We start from the raw sequence: 20,495 nt of genomic DNA on the forward strand, positions 1-20,495 counted from the left end.
AACTCTGTCCGTCTGTCTCTTCTTCACACCTAAACCATTGAACCGATTTGAATGAAATTTGGTATCATGATAGTTTGCTCAAGATAGGTTATCTCATGTCCTATTTCTCAGATATATACATTATACCGGTAATCTCCCAGGATCGAGAATTATGCGCGCTTTCCTTTAACTATACGCTTGTGAATCCACGGTTAGGAAGCTAGGTTATTATCGTGATAGAGAACCTCTTTTTAAGTAAACCTTTTTTGAAATCTGCATTATCAGATTCTAATATCTATGCTAATATAGTGTCAACTGAATGTCAAAACGTTCCTTCTACAGTTTAGTATACAGTTTTGGCAAGAGTTTTGGATAATTTATTTATTTTATAGGCGATTTATAATGGCTTATTGGTAATTATTCAAAATAAAACTCCACGCTATTTAAAAAAGCTATAAAGAATATTACAGATAATACTTAACATACGTTTTTAATATTATCAAAATGCAAAATATTTCCGAAGCTCGAATAATTTTAGTTTTTAATTTTGGACAGCCCTTACCCAGGATTTTATTGCGAATATTGCTACAAAGTCTATATTTTCCCGGAAAAAGAAAAGCAGTTTGCTATGAAAAGTACCCTCCTACTATCCGCTATCGATTAGACATCTCAAGACAATGAAGTTCGGGGAGCAAGCACATCGTTCGTTACGAAAATGTTCTTAGGATGCACATAAGTCATGCGCAAAACAAATTTTAGCTTTGAAATAGGAGTATTAAAGTTACAAAATTATATTTCAGTTGTTCACAATGCAGTTTCAAGGCGCAATTTGAAAGTGCACTATCGATGCATCACCAGTTGCACCACGAAGCGCATGATTGGGATTACAAGCCCGTAAAAGGGACTGAAGTAAGAATTCTGCTTTGGCAATCTTTAGAAAACACATTTCTATAGCTGATATGTTGGGAGTTGAATTATTCCTTTAAAAAACGACGTGTGGCACTCGGGGACTGCCACGGTATTGCATATATGCTATGCCTTCAAGCCACACCTCCGCCCGTCGGAGTGGGGAGCGTGAGGTTTTTTCGTTACGGAATTTCTCGATTCGGTCGCCGCGCTCAAGGCCCGCGATAGAAGCTATGCAATAGCGTAACAACTTTTCTGGTTCGGTACTTCGGTAGTCATCTTAATTCGTATGTTTTTCCGTTCAATACATTAACGTTTTTGTAATATTTTTCTTATTCCTACTCCATAAAACTTACTAAGCAATAATTTAGTTATCTCTTTACTGTTTAGCTAAATTTTTTTCTTGAGTTATTATGGAGATTGTAATTCTTAAAATCTATGTATTCACTCTGAAATTACCGCATTATATTATAGTAAACCTTTTTTTAATTTTCAGGTTAAATCGAATACAATTCCAATGGAGAAAATCTATAATAGTAAGGACAGAGGCAACAAAAGTAAGACTCAAAATAATCTTTATATTTCTCTTTGATATTTTCAAATAGTAATATAATATTGTTTACAACGCCATCTATATTTAGATCTAGGAAGGACATCATCAGCAACTAAATTGTTCGAGAAGCTGCGCGCGCGCATCTGTCGAAGCAAGACGCTGTTTCCGCACCCTGAGGAAGGAAATAACCTTAATATTGTCAATTTTGTTAGTAAAATGCTTTATTATCTATATCTAATATATATTATAAAGGCGAAAGTTTGTAAGTATGGATGTATGGATGTGTGGATGTTTGTTACTCTTTCACGTAAAAACTACTGAACAGTGTGCCTAGTGCGAGTTTTCATCGAGTACGAAACGTTACTATCGCGTCTGCGTCACAGCGAAATTTGTATGGGGAATCAAAGCTTCCCCATACGTCCGCTAGGGGCGCTGTTCGATTTCCCATACTAATTCGGCTGTGACGCAAACGCGATAGTAACGTTTCGTACTCGATGAAAACTCGCACTAGGCACACCGATGACAATGAAATTTAGCACACATATAGAGGGTAACTTGGATTAATACATAGGATAGTTTTTATCCCGGAAATCCCACGGGAACGGGAACTATGCGGGTTTTCCTTTGCAAACGCGGGCGAAGCCGCGGGCGGAAATCTAGTATGAATATATTTTGGTCGTAGAAAATGCTCTTAAAATCTCATACTATAGAAAATGTACTGGGTTGACTTTTTTTGATTTCTTCTCCACACATCGCGGTGATATCTTATAATCTATATATTCATTTAATTACCAATCACAGACCATTATATATAATAACTAGCTTATCGCCCGCGGCTTCGCCCGCTTTCCCTAAAACGATTTGAGATTTAAACTATCCTATCTCTCAAGTTGGATCGAACTGTACATGGTGTGCGAATTTTATTATAATGGTTTACGTGGTTTAGGAGTCCATTGAGGACAAACATTGTGACACGAGATTTATATATTATATTAAGATATGTAATTTAATATTTTCAATACCTACAATATTACTGTTCTCTATGAAATAAAGTTTTACTATTGTGATCCGTGACTTATGCTTGCAATTTAACACATTCTTCCCCGCTCAATTGAAATCTAACTGTGTTTGCAATTTTACAGTAGCATATATATCTATTTTTAACCGACTTCAAAAAAAGGAGGAGGTTATCAATTCGGCCGGTATATATATTTTTTTTTTTATGTATGTACACCGATTACTCCGAGGTTTCTGAACCGATTTACGTGATTCTTTTTTTGTTCGATGCGGGATGGTGTCGAATTGGTCCCATAAAAATTTTATTCGGATAGGCCCAGTAGTTTTTATTTTATGAGCATTTTTGTCTGTAGGTATTTGTAAATTTTGCAAGTGCAAGTTTGAAGTCGGTTGTTTTTAACGCAGTTATCACTTGTTATTTATCCATTTTCATATATCCATAAATAGCTATTATTTCTAAATGCTACTACTATTAATATTATACTTCTTGCTAAAGGATCTATCAGCCCAAAGCGAATGCACATCAAAAGCGATGCAAGATCTGCCATCTTGTTGTAGCGCTCTATCCGATGTACAGGAGTCACGCAAGGAGACGTTCTCGTGCCACTTGTGTTCCTTTGATGCGGACCGGTTTGTTTTTTTATCTTTATTATAAAAAAAAACAATTGATTTTCAAATGTAGACATGTCGATAACCTAGTCTTGCAAGTAAAGTTGATGGGCATCTATAGTTACTCTAACTAGAGCTAGCGCGCAAGAGCAACTTTTGTCTCCGCAACTATTTTGTCTCTCCCATCAACTCTATGGGCTAGTAAGAAAGTGCGCGCACGTAGCGACGCAATTTCCTATAGAGTTGATGGGAGAGACAAAATAGTTGCGGAGACAAAAGTTGCTCTTGCGCGCTAGCTCTAAAGATATTTTAAAAAAGCAAGATAGCTTAAATGTGTAAAATGTATACCTTCTACAGGCTATGTAACGTAACGTTAATTGACTACTTTCTTTAGATATTGTGAACGCTATCTAATTATTAGAAAAACGGGTTTCTTCTTGTTGTATCGAGTTGTAAAATACATCATTTTGTATAAGCATTTAATGTTTATTTATTTTCAAATGTCCTTTCAGAATAACAGTTCTCGACCGCCACCTCCTCAATGATCACAAGATCGGCCTCGAAAACCTACTAAAATTGGTAATGGCGAAAACAAAAGACGGTCTCGCCGATGAGAAACCGGCGCAAATGTACGGCATTCGACAACCGTATTACAGACCGCCCGACGATATTATAGAAAATGGAGAATTTATTATAGAAACTGTAACACCAAAGATTAAAATACTTAAACACGCGGCAACTAACACAGATCTAAAATACACAGACATACCAGATTTGACAGACAATTGTAAAGTTATTTCTCGAGAAATAGAAAAGCTGTTTGAAGTGCCAATAGAGAAATGTGATAAAGATGCGTTTTTTAGTAAAATGCAGAATTTAAATGAGTGTATGTGCAAATTCGTGGATTCGTCGAACACGCTCAAGCGGGTGTTGACGAAGGAATTCGTGCAAAAGAAGAATTTGGATCGCACGAACAATGAACCGTTCTTTGAATTGGGTTTGGGGGAGTGAGTTATGTTAAACTTAACTAATTAATCTAAAATAGTTTAGTTTAGGGTAATGACGTTCGTTAGTTAAGGGGGGTAAAACTAGAAAGGATCGGGATGTACTATATTTTATAATAGACAACGTTGGGAAAAAGTTTTATCAATATTTTTCTTGCTAAGTAGAGTTTTAGCTCAAACTGTTAAACACCGTTTTATACCCTTACCTTTTACGTTATGTTTCGTATTTGTTTCTCTCTTTTTAGTACTTGCAACACTTCAAGTTATAATTGATCGTGTTTACAAATCTTATTTTTTCGACAAATTATTGAATCTGAGTATTTAAATGCAGTAATAATATTATAATTACAAATTGAAATTTTAATTTCAGTCGAGAGTCACCTAGAGACTGGGAGAGGGCTCACAGTGAAAAACTGGAGAGAAATAGAAGCAAGCATCCTGAAACTAGGTGAGGATTTTTTTTCTTCCCTATTTTTAATGTATCGCAAATATTAGAACTTTTCTTGGCAAAAAGAACTTAATTATCTAGTAACATTATTTTGCCATCCAATAGTTTTTTTTTTATTGTATTTTAATAACGTTTTCTTTTTTATTTCCAGGAGCGATAGACTGAAATTATCTTCAGATAGTTTTTACTTTTGATAGACGTTTAATATTTGTAGCAATAAAACATATTTAAATAAAGACATATGAATATTAACGTGTTTTAATGTAAAATAGAAACATTAAAAATATCAAATTCGTTCACGCATCTCAAGTTTGTGTAATCTACAATGTTCACAAATTCCAGATTTATAATGTTGATACTGGTAACACATGTACATACATTCAGCGCACTTTTCGAATTTGCAACATCGTTCTATTCGGTTTCTTTTTGTGTTCATTTTCAATCCGGAATCTCCACTCGACATTTCATATTCTTGGTTTATTTTTCTTTCTTCATGGTGTATTTTTGTATCGACTTCTTCATAGTTTTCAGTTTTTACAACTGGTAGGATACGAGGACCACTACGAATCAACGGTCTATTGGAATCACTACGATCGTCCAATTTACGTACTGTAGCGAACATTCGATTCACTTCTTCTATCGCATCTTTAGATTTAGTTTTTTCCTTCAGAGAGTGTTTCAGTTCTTCCAATTTCATTTGTGGTATTGATGATGATTTATGTTTACATAATGATATCTTCTTTTCAACTTGCGGTTCATAGTTTAAGATAGTGAACTTCTCACCGTTTACTCTATTCGTACCTTCGATTGAATAATGAAATGTTTCACTGATCGATAAATTAGTTTTTCTAATAAGTTTAACTGGATTCGTATTAACACTTGCATCTTTGGTTGTTTTGGCTGTAACATCAAAACTCTTTTTAGCCTGAAATGCGTTTAAAACTTCGTTCAGTAAAGTAATGCTATGTGGAATATCTGTCTGTGATGTTTGTACGTGCTTTGTTTTAAATTTATCACAAGTATCTGCTTTTGTAGTATCGGAATGATCAGTATAAATAGGGACTCCACATTGACAAATAGGACACGATTTTGCAGCATGTTTATTGATTTCGTCGTTTCTTAATATATTTGCTGGTCTTTGGTTCAAGCAAATGGAACATATGAATCTGTTTTGAGAAGAAATATCAGATCTTTGGTGCGTCCTCATGTTTTCTTGATTCATCTTTGCCTTCTCTTTCTTTGTGTGTGTGTAATATGTTATATCTATATTGATCCTTCGGTAACGATCATTTGATTTCATAAAGAGGCCTGGAAAAATATATTTTCATTAGCTTTTTACTGATGAATATTCCATCCTACCTACATTTATTATTTGTATGATTATAAGGTCCATTGCCCCACCACCCATTTCAAGCCCAGATAACACATTACATACCATATGATTATTTCGATAAATAATGTACTATTTAACTGTAACTGTACTAAGAAAATATTTAAACACAATATAAAAATGCACAAGTATAAAAAGGTACATAATAATGAAGTAGATGTATGTCAATGTCATATTAAAGACGATAGATGAATCGTGATAAATCTAATTTATAACAAGTTTGTTAAAAGGAAAGTTGTAAAAACAACATTTTTCCTATTTTAACAAAATTTAGTTTTTAAAAATATTTATTTTAATGAAAATTATTTAACATCCACAGGAGAACTAATTCGCAAACAACAAATGCTGAAAATAAAGAAGTAAATCACGTCAATTTTGAAAGCGATCAAAGAAAACGTAGAAAAATTCTAGTTTAAACAAATATGTCGCTTGTTTCGTAGAAAGCACAAAAAAAATGCGCACAAATAGAAAAATTATGATAAATAAGAAGAAATGAAAAATAGTAAAGGTGTTTATGTTACAAAGAGGGATTTGAAAGCATATAATCGGGATTACGAGCTATATTCTAGTAGGATTGTAAGGGGAGAGGAAGATTTTGGTGAAGACTATGAGGTATATAAAGATTTCTCATGTCAATACAACAGCAAAAGGGACAATAACATTTGCACATGCAAGAAGGCCAATCACAGAAGCCTCAGATACTATACGTCCCCTCGTCAGATCTACAGGACCCAAGAGAGGTACCCTGGTTGGAAGAGCTTCACTGAAATTGGTGTAGGTAGTATCAAGACGTTACCGAAGCGTAGAACAAGAAGAATTTACTTGCCAGAAACAGACGATAGAGGTGTTGGCAATTCGGATTATTCACTTTTATTTGAACGTGAGTTAATTTTCCTATTACTTATATTGATTTAAAGTAGGAACAATCAATTTACTTTTAGCTTGACGTAAATTTTCATGTTATTTCAGAAAAGAAAAGAAGAAACGAAACAAGTTATTATGATCAAAAAAGAACGTCATCTAAATGCGTTGGGGGTATTATAGAAACTATAACAGCATCTCTTATAAGCAAAAAACTATCACCGATTGTTCAAACAGTATCCTGCGCAACTAGCCCAATAGATTTAATAATTGCATCAAAGCAACAAGTGAAAAGTACTGATACTTATAAAGTCAATAAAAATATTGTAGCACAAATTGAATATAGCTTAACAAGAGATAGTATAATTAACCAAACAGTTAAAGCACAAAAGGAATCTAAAAGAGATATGCTAGAAGATAGAATTGAAGTTAAACCGAAACCTGTAAAACAAACAAGATTAAAAACCGCTGAAACTTGCACAGATAAGATAGAAAAGGACTTTTCCTCGGATTCTCTAGTACAACATGTTCACAATTTAGAAAACCCAAGTATTGATAAACAGATTAGGGCTTCAATAGATCCAATGGAAAATAAATTAGAGAGAGAATATAGGAAAATGTTTGCGACCAAAGAAGAAAATTCATCGACTCAACAAAGTATAGACAAGCCAGTGACAGATTTGAAAAGTGCTTCAGTTTTGCGACGGCGTTTTGAAGCACTAAGAAGAGGATTGGCTAAAAAAGAAGATTCTAAGAAGGAAATCGTTACCGAAAAGAATTCCAGTCAAAGGAGTGTTCTTAGTCGCAAAGACGTTTCAATAGCTTCAGATCCACCGTCTTTGGAACCAAAGTCTTATTCTAATACAAAGATTTACAGTCCATACACGTCATTTACGAATCCTTACAAATATGTTAATAGTACTGTTGTAAAGAAAAAAAGATCTCCAAGTAAAAAACAAGATATAAGCTCAAACTGGTCTACTGATGTAGTAGATAGCGATTGTCAAGGGGTAAAAGGTATGTTCAAACTGTGGGGAAAGAAGTTTAATTTTGAGGATGATACATACAAGAAACCAAGCCCGAAAACATCAGTATACGCTTCAAGGAAACCTGAAAAGAAAATTGAAAAAGGATCGCCAACGAAAGTTGGAGAGGAGAAAAAAAGAGCAAAGAAATTTTTCTTCTTTAGAAAACGTAGTAAAGATAAAGCGAAACAAGTCTTTAAAACTAAAAAAGGCGTAACAGCTGGCCGCTGTGAGGTTGAAGACGGGTTAACAATTAAAATTGGCGCGAAAGAATATCCAACAGAAATAATACAAGATTCCAATATAGATAGCAATTTGGAAGAGGATTACGATAATATTTTGAAAAAATCGTGGCTTCGTACTTTCCTGTCAAGTAAAGTTGATTCAAGGAGAAGCGTACAAATAAGATGGAACAACAATATGTATGCTACCAGTAGTAGTACAATATTCGAACTTTTGGACTGTGTTTATAAAAATACTGGACTCGTTATTCGATCCAAAAGTGACGTAACAACAGGAGAATCATCTAACTATTATTCCCGTCATAAACATGGACCAAAATTTATGCAAAGAAACATTGAAGCATGGATGATTCCTACAACTATCTATCCTCAATATCAAACAATAGATCTAATAAAGACTGGCGTAAGGAAGGATAAAACACGAAACATCCAAGTAACTTATTCCGACAGAAAATGGTGCATTGACAGATCTCAGCGCGGAAACAAACTAGAATTAGTTCTACATTCCAAGAACTTTATAAAAACAGGAAAACACAAAAGTTCAGAGTACATTTTAATTGATATACCAAAAGGTTACTTTACCGAATCTCTGACGTTGAACGATGTTCGATCAAGCGACGAGGAAGTTTATAAAATCACAGATTACGAATCACCAAATTCGAACACGAATTATTGTCAGCGAAATACAGATAATTTTGATATGGGTGACCATGTTCATAACGGTGCCCAGGTTGAACTTAGCGTCAAAGATATTAATGTTAAATCTCCAATAATTGAATCTTTGAAAAAGACTCCACCCTTATGTAGAGATGTTACTATACAGGGAAGCCAAGTATACATTCCTAAGCTTTGCGATGTTATTGGTGTTGGTATTATAACGCAAAGAGATATTCGAGACATTAAGAAACCAATGTAAGTAAATCTTGTTCGAGATGTAAAAAAAAATTCTCCTAAATTTTTTATTTATTTAATTTTAGAAACCAAAATTTCACATTCATTTCAAACATATTTGCGATGCGAAACCTCATGTAATTTGTAGCAATACGCTCACAGTCGCATAAACAGCGTTTTCTATTTGCAAGGAAGACAAAAGATGTGCCTACATAAACCTGTTCCTTATCTATTCATGATATACAATAAAACGTAGGTATAGCTTATGTAATTTCTTTTTCAGATTGAAAACGCGAGATGATATGACGGATTCAGAATCAGTGCCTAAGCTTTTACCTCAAAAGAAATGCGAGCTTGCTGAAAGTTATCTCCAAGACTATTATCGTCATTGGATTCCTTTAGGTATTGATCTTTTTTCGTGGTGCATAAGTGACACAAACTTGAGATGCTCTTCCGAATATGCTTCACGAACCACTTTGAACAATCAAGGAGACGTATCCAAATCCTGCCCAAATATTTTTGAAGATTTTCAAACATCAAATATTGTATCATCATGCAATACATCGTCTTGTAGCCATTGTTATCCTTTCGATGAAGGAAAGAAACATGATAAATCGAAAAAAGAAAAGTCCGGTTTGCTTGATAAGCTTTTTAATAAGTCCTTAACGACAGAAGCTATACGAGTATCGCCTAAAGATTCTTTAGAAGTTTTTAGGAAACGAAGGATGTACGCGTGTGGCAATAGATCTAACTGGAATACTCAGCCTTATTCTGTACCAAGTTGCGAGGATAGTTGTGCACAACCTTATATGAGCGATAGCTTTAAATATTTGGCAAAAACTAAAAAGTCATCAAAGAAACATGTGTCGATTCCCGACTGCGAAACAATGGATTGTAAGCAGCAGTCCTGCGTAAAGGTGACCATGTCTGGATGTGAGACGTGCAAGAAATCGTCAGTGTGTCAACCGCCACAATGCAGGACTCTATCGGTTGTTCTATCTCCCCCTCCTTGTCAGACACCTCCAGAAATACCTCCAGAAAAGCCTCCAAAAGCCTCTTCTCATAATATTCAATCACGTAAAGATTCCCCGCGCACATCACCAACTTGTTTACATTCATCATGTAAATCACCGCACTGTGTTCATTCTCCTCCATGTGACAGGTGTGCACGCACTTCGTCCAAATCATGCAAACCTTTGCCACACAAGCTCACGCCTTGTACATCACCGCCATGCGTGCCATCTTCCAAAAAAACTTCGTCAACTAATACACCACAACCACCATGTAAAAATAATAGATGTTGCTCTCCGCATTGTGTTTCACCAATACAAGCAGTAAAATCTCCTTCACATACGCTACCCTGTAAAACTCCGTCTAGTTCACAATCGACATGTCAATCACCATGTGCATCACCAACACGTAGATCTACCCCACGCCAAACACCACCTCGCAAATCTCCTTCTTGTCAATCTTTATTAAACGCACCTCCATGTAGGCGTCATTGCTGTCATTGTTCCCACCCAACATCGCCGTCAAATACACCTACATGTAAATCTCGTCCTATATCCTCACCAAAACGTACCACTAAAAATTCTGCTGAAAGCCTTCAACGTCTTTTACCTGGCACATGTAGTCCTTGTACGAAATCTAGAGCACAAAGTCCATGTAAATGTTGCAGTCAAAATAGTAGGTGCTGTAGTGTAAGTTCTATTCAAAAATCTGGTATAAAATTACAAATGGCACCGCTACCAAACCCCCCCGCAAAGTGTAATAAGAACTGTCCATCCAATCCGATACCAAAGAAAAAAGAAAAGGAATGCTCACCAAATTGTGCAAATAGACGAAAGCTAAAAACGATGCAAACACCTCGTGCACCACCACCAACTTTAAAAGGTCCACAAAGTCCTTCGGAGTCTATCGCAGATAAGTTTTTAAAGCATTATGCATCCAAGAAAAGAGTATGTTCTGACCAATGTTCATCTGGTAGTACAAACTTAATTCCTAACACAATAAGATTGAGTTCAAATGAAAATATCACAATTAACTTAAAAAAGCCGACACCCAGTACAGAGGAAATAAGAGAGAGCTTAAATATTAAAGTGCAAGATGAAGACGGGCGCACGTTGTACGAAAGGGTAGATTATCACAAGGATCCAAATAAGAACGAAGCGGGCACTTGCCCAGATAACACAATAATTAAAAAACTGTATAGGGATTCCCACATTCACAGAGTATCAACAACAACATGTGTCAACGAGCCCGTTAATAATAAAAATTCAGAAAATACACGGAGTTGCTCTAGTTTGGGTAACCTTATTGAAATAAACTTTACGTTAAAATTCAAACATGGCGACAAAACAGATGAAATTGATATTAACAATTCCGGCCACACGCCTAAAGAAGAACAAGCTACTGATGCTCGAATGGATACGCTTACAGACGTTTATCGAGTTGATGATAAGCAAAAGAAATCTATTGATAATACAAACACTGAAAAGAACGATGTGAACATATCAATATTTATAAAGAATTGTAAACAGAACGAAGCAAAGAAACCAAAGAAGCAGGTTCACGTATCCAGTTCAACAAAACAAACAGATGAATTTTCGAAGAAGATATCACAAAAGTTTCATACAGTCGCAACCGGCTATAGTGAATTTAATCTGGACAATCAAGCTTTCTCCCTCCATACTATAAACACCGATTTAAATAGTTCGGTAAAAATAACAAAAAGTAATAATGAAAGCACACCTTTGTTAAAAGCTGAAGAGTGTCTCTTAACTGCTTCTCAAAGTAGCGCAGAGCACACTTTTACAGAAAACACGTATAGTTCAATAAAGAATGATATAGACTATGAAAATAAAACGGATGTCAGTGAGAAATACAGCAAAGACGATAGCTTTAAAAACGTATTGGAATCTAATACGGATAAATCAGAAACTGGTGTCTCGTTAACAGATGATGACAAATATGTACAAAATATTCCCAATAAAGAACAACTTTTTAGAGACATGAAGAAATTACGAAGCAGGAAAGAGAAGAAGGAGATGCTAAAAAAGGTATTTGAAAACGCTGCATCGGTTGAGAAAACTAAAGAAGCTGTGAAAACCGTACGCGAAATGTTACATGCTATTCTGACATCAGACAGTAGTGGACAGGAAGACCATTCTGATACGGGCAATGATTTAATAAAAGAACTTACACGTGCGTCTTTGAATAAAAACTATTATAGAGATACAGACAGTATGAATAATTACTACAATGTGGACAGTGTTATTTCAGAAGAGAAAGTTCACACTGATAATGATGAAGAACCTATTTACCCTACAATGCTAAATAGTAATGTATGTAGTGACGTCGATGAAAAAGTTGAAAATCCCCGTATATGTATGTGTAACGCTATGGCTGCGAAACTTAATTTGAAATCACTAGAACCAAACGCATGCTGCTGCCGAAAACGAGATCAAAAGGACGAAGAAATACATTGTGAACTTATAAAAGACAGCGTAGGAAATATTAAAAAGAATTGCGTTGGCATGCAAACTCATGATTGTAGAAAAAACATCAAACAAACAGTTATAGCTACGAACGTTTCTACTATAGTACAAATTAATTCTAAAGAAAGGGAAGCTCCCATAGCAAAAATAGCGCCAAGATCGATTCAAACTTGCATGATGCAAGAGGTAAGTAAACGAACTTCAGTCCATATTGATCAAGATGACAAAGTTGTTGTTTTAAATAAAACGTCTAATAAAATTGTAAAGAATAGCAAGAAATATGAAGCAAATGCACTAGCAAATGTTTTACAGTCGAATGAAACGAAAAAAGCAGTATTGGAGATATACGCTGAGAAAATACTGACTAGTGAAGGGACACATATTGTTGCAAGACTACCGAAGTACGTTATTAGTAGAGAGAGTAAAATTTATGAAGTTATCGAAGTCAGTCGGGATAAAGTTTGTAAGAAAAACACTTTAACTATGAAAATTGCATAGCTTTTCATATCGTTTATTTTGTATTGTGTTGTACATAATATACAGTTTACATTACTATGTTTGCTTTTTTATGTTTTTAAAATAAATTATTTTATGTATGCTCGAGTTATTATTTCATTTCCTTGTTAGTGACGTTAGTGGATGTATAATCCTTTTAGTATGAAACAAATGTATGTTTATGAACTATATATTTTCTAATTACTAGTTGTTGCCCACGGCTTTGCTAGCAGTCAAATTGAAATGTAAAATGCTAATCTGAATTCCAAACCATTCTCGAATTCACCCGAAGATACCAAAAATTTCATTGAAATCGGTCCAGCCGTTTAGGTAAGAGTTCGTGACAAACACACGCACATTAGAAATGAAGATATTAAGGGATGTTTAACAACGCCATCTAGTGTCAAGCGAAGTAAAGCTATGAAAATCACACAACCATATTTTTTACTGCCAAAATATCTTTATGAACATTCTCTATATAATTTTCTTGGGAATCGAACCCAGTCTTCTTTGAAATTAGTTTATTATTTATATGGTTTGCAGTTTGTGATACTCTAAAGTTAATTAACTATATCTAGAATTCAATAAAGCTTTAACTATGCAAACTCAGCTCGTACAGAAGTAGGTATAGATTTAGAGGTAGGTAGGTAGGTATTTGTTCGCGTTTACATATAATCTATAGCCTTCCTTGATAAATGGGCTATCTAACACCGAAATAATTTATCAAATCGGACCAGTAGTTCCTGTGATTAGCGTGCTCAAGTAAAACAAACAAACTCTTCAGCTTTATAATATTTGTATAGATTTCAGCCTTCAGCGACCCCCTTTACATATAAAATTATAGTCTATTGCACAGGCGATAAAAATTATCAAATAGCGCAAAATCTTTTTTAAATCGATTCAGTAGTTAGACAGATATTTGCGCATTCAAACAAACAAACAAATCTGCTTTATTATTTGTACAGAACTTAGAAAGTACGAGGTAAGAAAATATCATGGGACGAGAAATAAAACGCAAATGTTTTATTTATTATTTCTTTATTAATAAATTATAAAAGTACAAAATTAAAACCACATGATTTTTGTGATAAAACCTCTTTCATTTTATAAGCTGGGTTGCACCCAAGTTGCACCATTTTACTTTAGCAATAACAAACATATCAAAAATCTAAGATGTCAAAGTACCTAATGGTTAGGGAAAATATGAGTTGCACCATTTCACAATTTTATAGAGGACGTCATAATTTTAATACTAACTATAACCGCTCGTGTTTCACCGGTTAAACAAACGTTAAATAACTGACATAGGCGTCAAATACAAAATGAGATGATATTTGATTTGAGACTAATAACTTTAAATATGCTAAAAATACGCTGGTGCAACCCACATAGTTGTCACTGTAAAATTAATTAAGTAAAGTAGGTATTTTAGTATTTAAAATTTTGTAATTGTTAAATCTGACATTAAACATGACTCAAATATAGTGCAACCAAGCCTTAAACTATACACTAGCATCATCATCATATTATTGTGTCATCAGCATATTTTAGAATATACTAGCTGCACCCCGCGCTTATCCCGCGTGGCTCTGTTCCTGTTGGTTTTAGCGTGATGATATTCCTATTACCTATATACCTTCCTTGATAAATGGGCTATCTAACACCGAAATAATTTATCAAATCGGAACTGAGATTAGCGTGTTCAAATAAAACAAACAAACTCTTCAGCTTTATAATATTTGTATAGATTTCAGCGGTCAGCAACCCCCTTTACATATAAAATTACTAGCGGTTCGCCCCGGCTTCGCCCGTGGTACCCTACATGTTTCAGTCTTTTTTCACAAAAACTATCCTATCTCTCAAGTTGGATCGAACTGCACATGGTGTGCGAATTTTATTATAATTTATTATAATTGATAAGGCCGCCCCGTTACACATATTAAGCTGTAACATTGTGACTTATTAGGTATATACTTTTATATTTTATAAAAACAATGTGTGTAATGAAGTGTCAAATAAATATAATCGGTTGAGTGGTTTAGGAGTCCATTGAGGACAAACATTGTGACACGAGATTTATATATATTAAGATAGTCTATTGCACAGGCGATAAAAATTATCAAATAGCGCAAAATCTTTTTTAAATCGATTCAGTAGTTAGACAAATATAAGCGCATTCAAACAAACGAAAAAATCTGCTTTATTATTTGTACAGAACTTAGAAAGTACGAGGTAAGAAAATATCATGGGACGAGAAATAAAACGCAAGTGTGTAATTTATTATTTATTTATTAATAAATTATAAAAGTACAAAATTAAAACCACATGATTTTTGTGATAAAACCGCTTTAATTTTCAGCTAATACATTTTACTAGAGATCACCGTTATTAACTAACCACCTCCTAACCTGCCAAAAATAAATAATTATTACTACCAAAGGCTAACTTTAAACCATAGACTGAGAGCATTTGTTTATACCATTGCCATAAAATATAAAGTAGTACCTAAAATAAAGATTCGTCAGTAGTAGTTGTATACGTAGTATATTATTATTAGTCTGTGGTAGTAGGTACATAATGTGTTGTGAGGATGGATGTATAGATGTTTGTTACTTTTTCATGCAAATGTTAAACCGATTATACATATTTAGTTTCTGCCAAACGCAGTGCTTCGCTTCTGTTGGTCTTAGCGTGATGATATAATATTATAGCTTTCCTCGATAAATGGGCTATCTAACACCGAAAGAATTTTTCAAATCGGATCAGAAGTTCTGGGCCATAATATATTGTAAATCTTCATATAGTAACGAGACTTTCCCATTTTAATATGCAACCGCTTTTATGATTAGTGCGTACAATTAAATATGCGCGGTTAGCCGCCACCGCGGTTAACCGCTAGTGCGTAAGGGCACTTAGATTGGTGTTTACTTTAGTTTATAAGAATCCTGTGTTTCTTGTTATGAGTAATATCATATAAATATAACGAACTTCAGTTTAGTTTCTAAGGCTCTTCGTTCGTTTCTGACGAAATCCACAAAAAAATATTAACCCGTTCCTATAACTTTTCCCTCCATGAATAATATTTTAAACTAAGATCCTATATTATACTATCAACACTATTCCAATTACCAAAAATGAGAGAAATAATTCCTTGCCCACATTCGTTACTAGATAAACTAGACGGGCCCTTAGTAGGTGAACACGGCAAAATGGACTGTTTTCTATGAGCTATAATTGAAAATATTGAAGATTTTTAGCTCTGAAATTTCGAATATGTATTACAGAACGTATGTGTGATGGGATGACTGTTTCCAAAACACGATTGGAAAAATTTTGCTCGATAAAACAAAATCCTGAAGTTACCTCTAAAATATCATATAAATGCTCATTACAACGGTATTTTACGATAATAATTCGTATAAAATCACAAGTATATAGGCATTTACCTTCTCGATTTCGTGACTGTTTTAGATTTAGAAAATACTAAATATTTTCATTCACTTTTTGATAAAAATGTGAATGGCGCTTACGTTTTTTAGTTTCGAGCACGTTGATTCCATACTAAACGCGGACCCCCTCACCGCTTACCTCAGGCCCGAATAGCTGAATTTTTGCTCACCGCCTAACCCCCCTTTTAAAATGTAATTTAAATCAAGGCGATTGTTTTATAAGTGTGAAGTCCCGTGTTCCCAAGTGGAGTAAGGCTAAGGGGTAGATGCATCTATTTCACTGATCGATTTTCTTTAGAGACAAGTAGGTGATCAGCCTTCTGTGTCTTGCTAGACCGAGACATTTTTTCTTCGTCTCCACCGGGAATCGAACCCAGGACCACTCGGTTCGACAATCACGCGTCAACCACTGTACCAAGGAGGCGGTCATCGTTTTATAAGAAATAAATGTTAATGTTACTTTGTAATAATTATGTTGTTTTAGTAGTTACTTGCTTATAAAATTCTATCCTTTCTTATTACGAACCTTTCATGTACTTAGTTAATTGAAAACTCTTCAGACATAGAAATACAATTAATTGTATTTTATATTCTAAACTCACTTCATACTTCAATACTTAAACAATACTCAAACTTGAGTAAAGAAAGTATTCCAATAGTCACTCCTTGCAGTATTAACGATGAGATATGGCATTTTTATTTTATTTATTTTAAATTTGACTGTTTAATGAATTGATAATACACATTTAAAATAAATAATAGTTATCTACATATTTTACTTAAGTATATAAACGTAACGATTGGTGACATTTTTACGGGAATGACTCCTAATTGAAATCCTAATTCCCATTAATAATATATCAACTATCTAACAGCGAGAGTCCTATCAAAATCGGTCCAGCCAATTTGATGATAAGCCGGAACAAACAAATTAAATTTGAATTATATTTATATAATTTGTTAATTCGGAATAGCCTTTCACATGAAGATTTTTTTAACATGTTCATGACAAAACTGTCAGCTTTGCCAGACAGTCAAAATTCTGCACCTTATTTTGTCCAAATTTTGTCATTCCTTATATTTTTTTCTTTTTATCTTTGGCATTACTAATAAATTCGTCGCCATCGTTGCTCACAATCGAGTCTGTAAAAAAACAAAATCAATTAAAGATTTAAACAATGATATTAAATTAATATTTTGTCATTGTTTTAAACTTAAATATATTACATATGTAAATTGCGAGTTGATTGCGCGCAATTTACACACACTAACTAGTAACTAGCAATGCTTTGACTTCTAATGATTATGACTGTTTTGCATAAAACAATTTGAGTGATAATTCAATGTAGATACTTTTGTTTATCAGCTCAAAAATATTTACCATTTCTGCAACTTTTACAATGAGGAGCGTAACTTTTGAAAGTAAGTAACTCGATGTTAAATATTAATAAATGTAACCAACACAAACAAATTTTCAGTTCGATCTAATAGTTCTTGAGATAAGACCGTTCAGACAAAGATTTCAGTTTTTAACATACTAGCTGCGCCCTACGGTCTCGCCCGCGTGGCTCCGCTTCTTTTGGTCTTAGCGTAATGATATAATAGCCTATAGCCTTCCTCGATAAATGGGCTATCCAACACTGAAATAATTTTTCAAATCGGACATGTAGTTCTTCAGATTAGCGCGTTCAAACAAACTCTACAGCTTTATAATATTATTAGTAGGTATGTGATATTTAACAAAATACATTATACTAAATAATTATTATGTAGACCTATATCTAATAGTGCGAAACAAAACAATGTTAGTATTGGCAACACTTACCCATCACCAGATGAACACAAGTGCATATGTGCAGGTAAATAGTGCTGTGAGCTAGGTACGTTTAGTGTTCTAATTTATGTCAACCTACGTAGTTTTCTACGAGAATTGATATACTCAGTAGTTCTAGGTAAATATATTTAGAGTATATAAAGATATTGTAACTTTGTGTTGACTCTTACTCGAGCAAGATAGAGTTTTTAACTACACATATTTTCGAAAAATTAAGGAATATGACATGTGAAATTTTAACTTAAGGGCTTGTACGTATTATGTTTCTATAATAATAGTAAATATGTAAATCTCTCCAATTCAAGCTTCTAGTAATTTTCAAATGGATAAGGTATAATTTAAGAGATTGTCCACAAATTCCTATAGGCAAAATTGTATACCAGATGATTAAAAACTACATATAAAGGTTTATAAGAAAAACACAACAATAATTCGAATACACATTTAATCGAAACACCTCGATATACAGATAAGTACGAACTTCTTCTAGCAAACAACAAGATTACAAAACGCTGTACATTATATAATAAATAACAACATTTATCTATACTAGTGGCAATGGCTGGTTTACTCTGTGCTTGTTTAATATGGCAACTTATAAATCAGTTCTGAAACCATAGTGAATTACATAAATAAATTGGCTGTCTTATTATTGTATGTTTAGTAGGTATGTTCTTTTTTTTGAGCTTTGTGGAGTTAAATTGATGATTCTTTCTTTCAACATAAAGGTGCTTCTACACGGTTTTTTATACACATGTTTTAAATGTGTAGACGTGACATTATAAAGTTTTGAACATACGAATTCCTGCCTTTTCCTTGTTACGTTATAGTAGTATGTAGTTACTTTTCCAAAGTAGTAATATGAGATTCTTCGTTATGGAAATAATAATTACAAGAAATATTTGAAATAATACTATAGGTATAAATAAAAACGTCTAATTTTTATATAGACAGTAAAAACACAGTGTAAACCAACCTAATGAAACGTAAATAAAAAGAATGAGCCTCATCTTGAAAGAAAGAGATAGAAGATAATGTCTCATTCTTTCGCATTACTTTTCGTACTTTGATTAGAGAAAATGGCTATATTTTCTTGTATAGAATTTGTAAAGCAATTTGGTTTTTGAAGTGAAACTTCTTTAATCGCGTTGAGAGTAAAATTTCAAGGTCGCGTCATGGTAATACCGTTACGTCATGGTGTGGCGACAATAATTTTGGTATCTTCTAGTAATCTTGCCAAAGAAGTTTCACTTCTGACACGTGTGCTCGGCACACACGCTCTTTTTTACCTATGCCAGTAGTACAGTCAACATCAAAATGTGATTTTAGAATAAAAGAAGTATTCTCTAATCAAAGTTATCTTTCGCTTAAACAGTATTTGAACATATACTTCGCATCCATTATTTAGCTAAAATATTTCAAACACATTACAACCTCAGTTGAGGTTTACAATTCAAAATATTTTTACTAAAAAGAACCCTTAATTCTAAGCACATCACGGTCAATAAATACAGACCCATACATAATTCTTAAATTGTGTAGCCAGCAACAAAAATTCATAAAAATGTAGTACTTTAAAAAAATGATAAAAAGAAACACAGCCGATTTGAGCGAATTTTTACTGCGATAAAATAAAAAGCAAGTGTCATAAATTCATAATCATTTCTGAAATAAATATCTTAAAAATGTATGATATAGAATGAAAAGAAGTATATTGAAGATATAATAAGAAATGAAAGAAGTCATTAATAAAAATAAAAAAACAATAAATAAAAAATGAGGTTATATTTTGGTTGCTGACTTTACATTTAAAAAGCTTAAATGCGCGATAAATACACATTTGCTTACATTTAATTAATAATACTTCATTATTTGTACATAATCAAATTAAATTATTAAAGTATAGTACCTGTACCATTAAATAGAGAAAAAAAAAATATTTGAAATGATTTAAAATTGGAACTTATCATATATTATAATAATACATTTAAAATCCGTGATACCCAAGGTGATACCTTTTAAACTAAAAAACATCTAGTCAAACATTATTATTCGATTTTTTTTGACTTATAAATAAGTTAAACGATAAACATTCAGTAAGTTTTTTTCGAGATATCTAAACACCAGTATTTTTAAATCCTCCAGTAAAATATCTTTATTTACGTATGTATGTATACATATTTTAATACGACAGCATAAAAATTATGACTTGAAGTTTATGTATGTATGTTTGTGTTATTACACAAAAAAATCCAAATGCTTGAAATAAAGAATTATCTTTAATTAATGAAATAG

General features: G+C 33.4%; 3 protein-coding genes across 3 annotated transcripts in view; 2 read left to right on the top strand and 1 right to left on the bottom strand.

Moving 5' to 3' along the window:
* Nucleotides 1-4,762, top strand: part of LOC123704148 — a 56,094-nt gene extending 51,332 nt beyond the window's left edge. Inside the window, exons 3-9 of the mRNA XM_045652446.1 lie at nt 780-888; nt 1,382-1,442; nt 1,527-1,645; nt 2,952-3,085; nt 3,577-4,071; nt 4,439-4,516; nt 4,668-4,762. Coding sequence (XP_045508402.1) covers nt 780-888; nt 1,382-1,442; nt 1,527-1,645; nt 2,952-3,085; nt 3,577-4,071; nt 4,439-4,516; nt 4,668-4,710 — 1,039 coding nt within the window. The 3' untranslated portion in view covers nt 4,711-4,762. The remainder of the gene's footprint in view (nt 1-779; nt 889-1,381; nt 1,443-1,526; nt 1,646-2,951; nt 3,086-3,576; nt 4,072-4,438; nt 4,517-4,667) is intronic.
* Nucleotides 4,763-4,802: 40 nt separating this feature from the next.
* Nucleotides 4,803-6,015, bottom strand: LOC123703943. Its single transcript, XM_045652154.1, has 2 exons — nt 5,952-6,015; nt 4,803-5,824 (listed from the first exon to the last, which is right to left on the bottom strand). The coding sequence occupies exon 2, from the start codon at nt 5,814-5,816 to the stop codon at nt 4,803-4,805; it is 1,014 nt and encodes a 337-aa protein (XP_045508110.1). The 5' UTR covers nt 5,817-5,824; nt 5,952-6,015.
* Nucleotides 6,016-6,338: 323 nt separating this feature from the next.
* On the top strand, nt 6,339-12,920 carry LOC123703944. The gene is made up of 3 exons (XM_045652156.1): nt 6,339-6,786; nt 6,876-8,946; nt 9,209-12,920. The coding sequence occupies exons 1-3, from the start codon at nt 6,399-6,401 to the stop codon at nt 12,918-12,920; spliced, it is 6,171 nt and encodes a 2,056-aa protein (XP_045508112.1). The 5' UTR covers nt 6,339-6,398.
* Nucleotides 12,921-20,495: the final 7,575 nt, after the last annotated feature.

Source organism: Colias croceus, chromosome 28 (genome assembly GCF_905220415.1).
Source record: "Colias croceus chromosome 28, ilColCroc2.1".
Classification (NCBI taxonomy): domain Eukaryota; kingdom Metazoa; phylum Arthropoda; class Insecta; order Lepidoptera; family Pieridae; genus Colias; species Colias croceus.

Bases quoted from the DNA above. Each gene is read 5' to 3' on its own strand.
- LOC123703943 (XM_045652154.1), bottom strand. From the start codon at position 5,816: ATGAAATCAAATGATCGTTACCGAAGGATCAATATAGATATAACATAT.
- LOC123703944 (XM_045652156.1), top strand. From the start codon at position 6,399: ATGAAAAATAGTAAAGGTGTTTATGTTACAAAGAGGGATTTGAAAGCA. The intron at 6,787-6,875 runs GTGAGTTAATTT...ATGTTATTTCAG, and splicing joins TTATTCACTTTTATTTGAAC to AAAAGAAAAGAAGAAACGAA. The intron at 8,947-9,208 runs GTAAGTAAATCT...TTTCTTTTTCAG, and splicing joins CGAGACATTAAGAAACCAAT to ATTGAAAACGCGAGATGATA.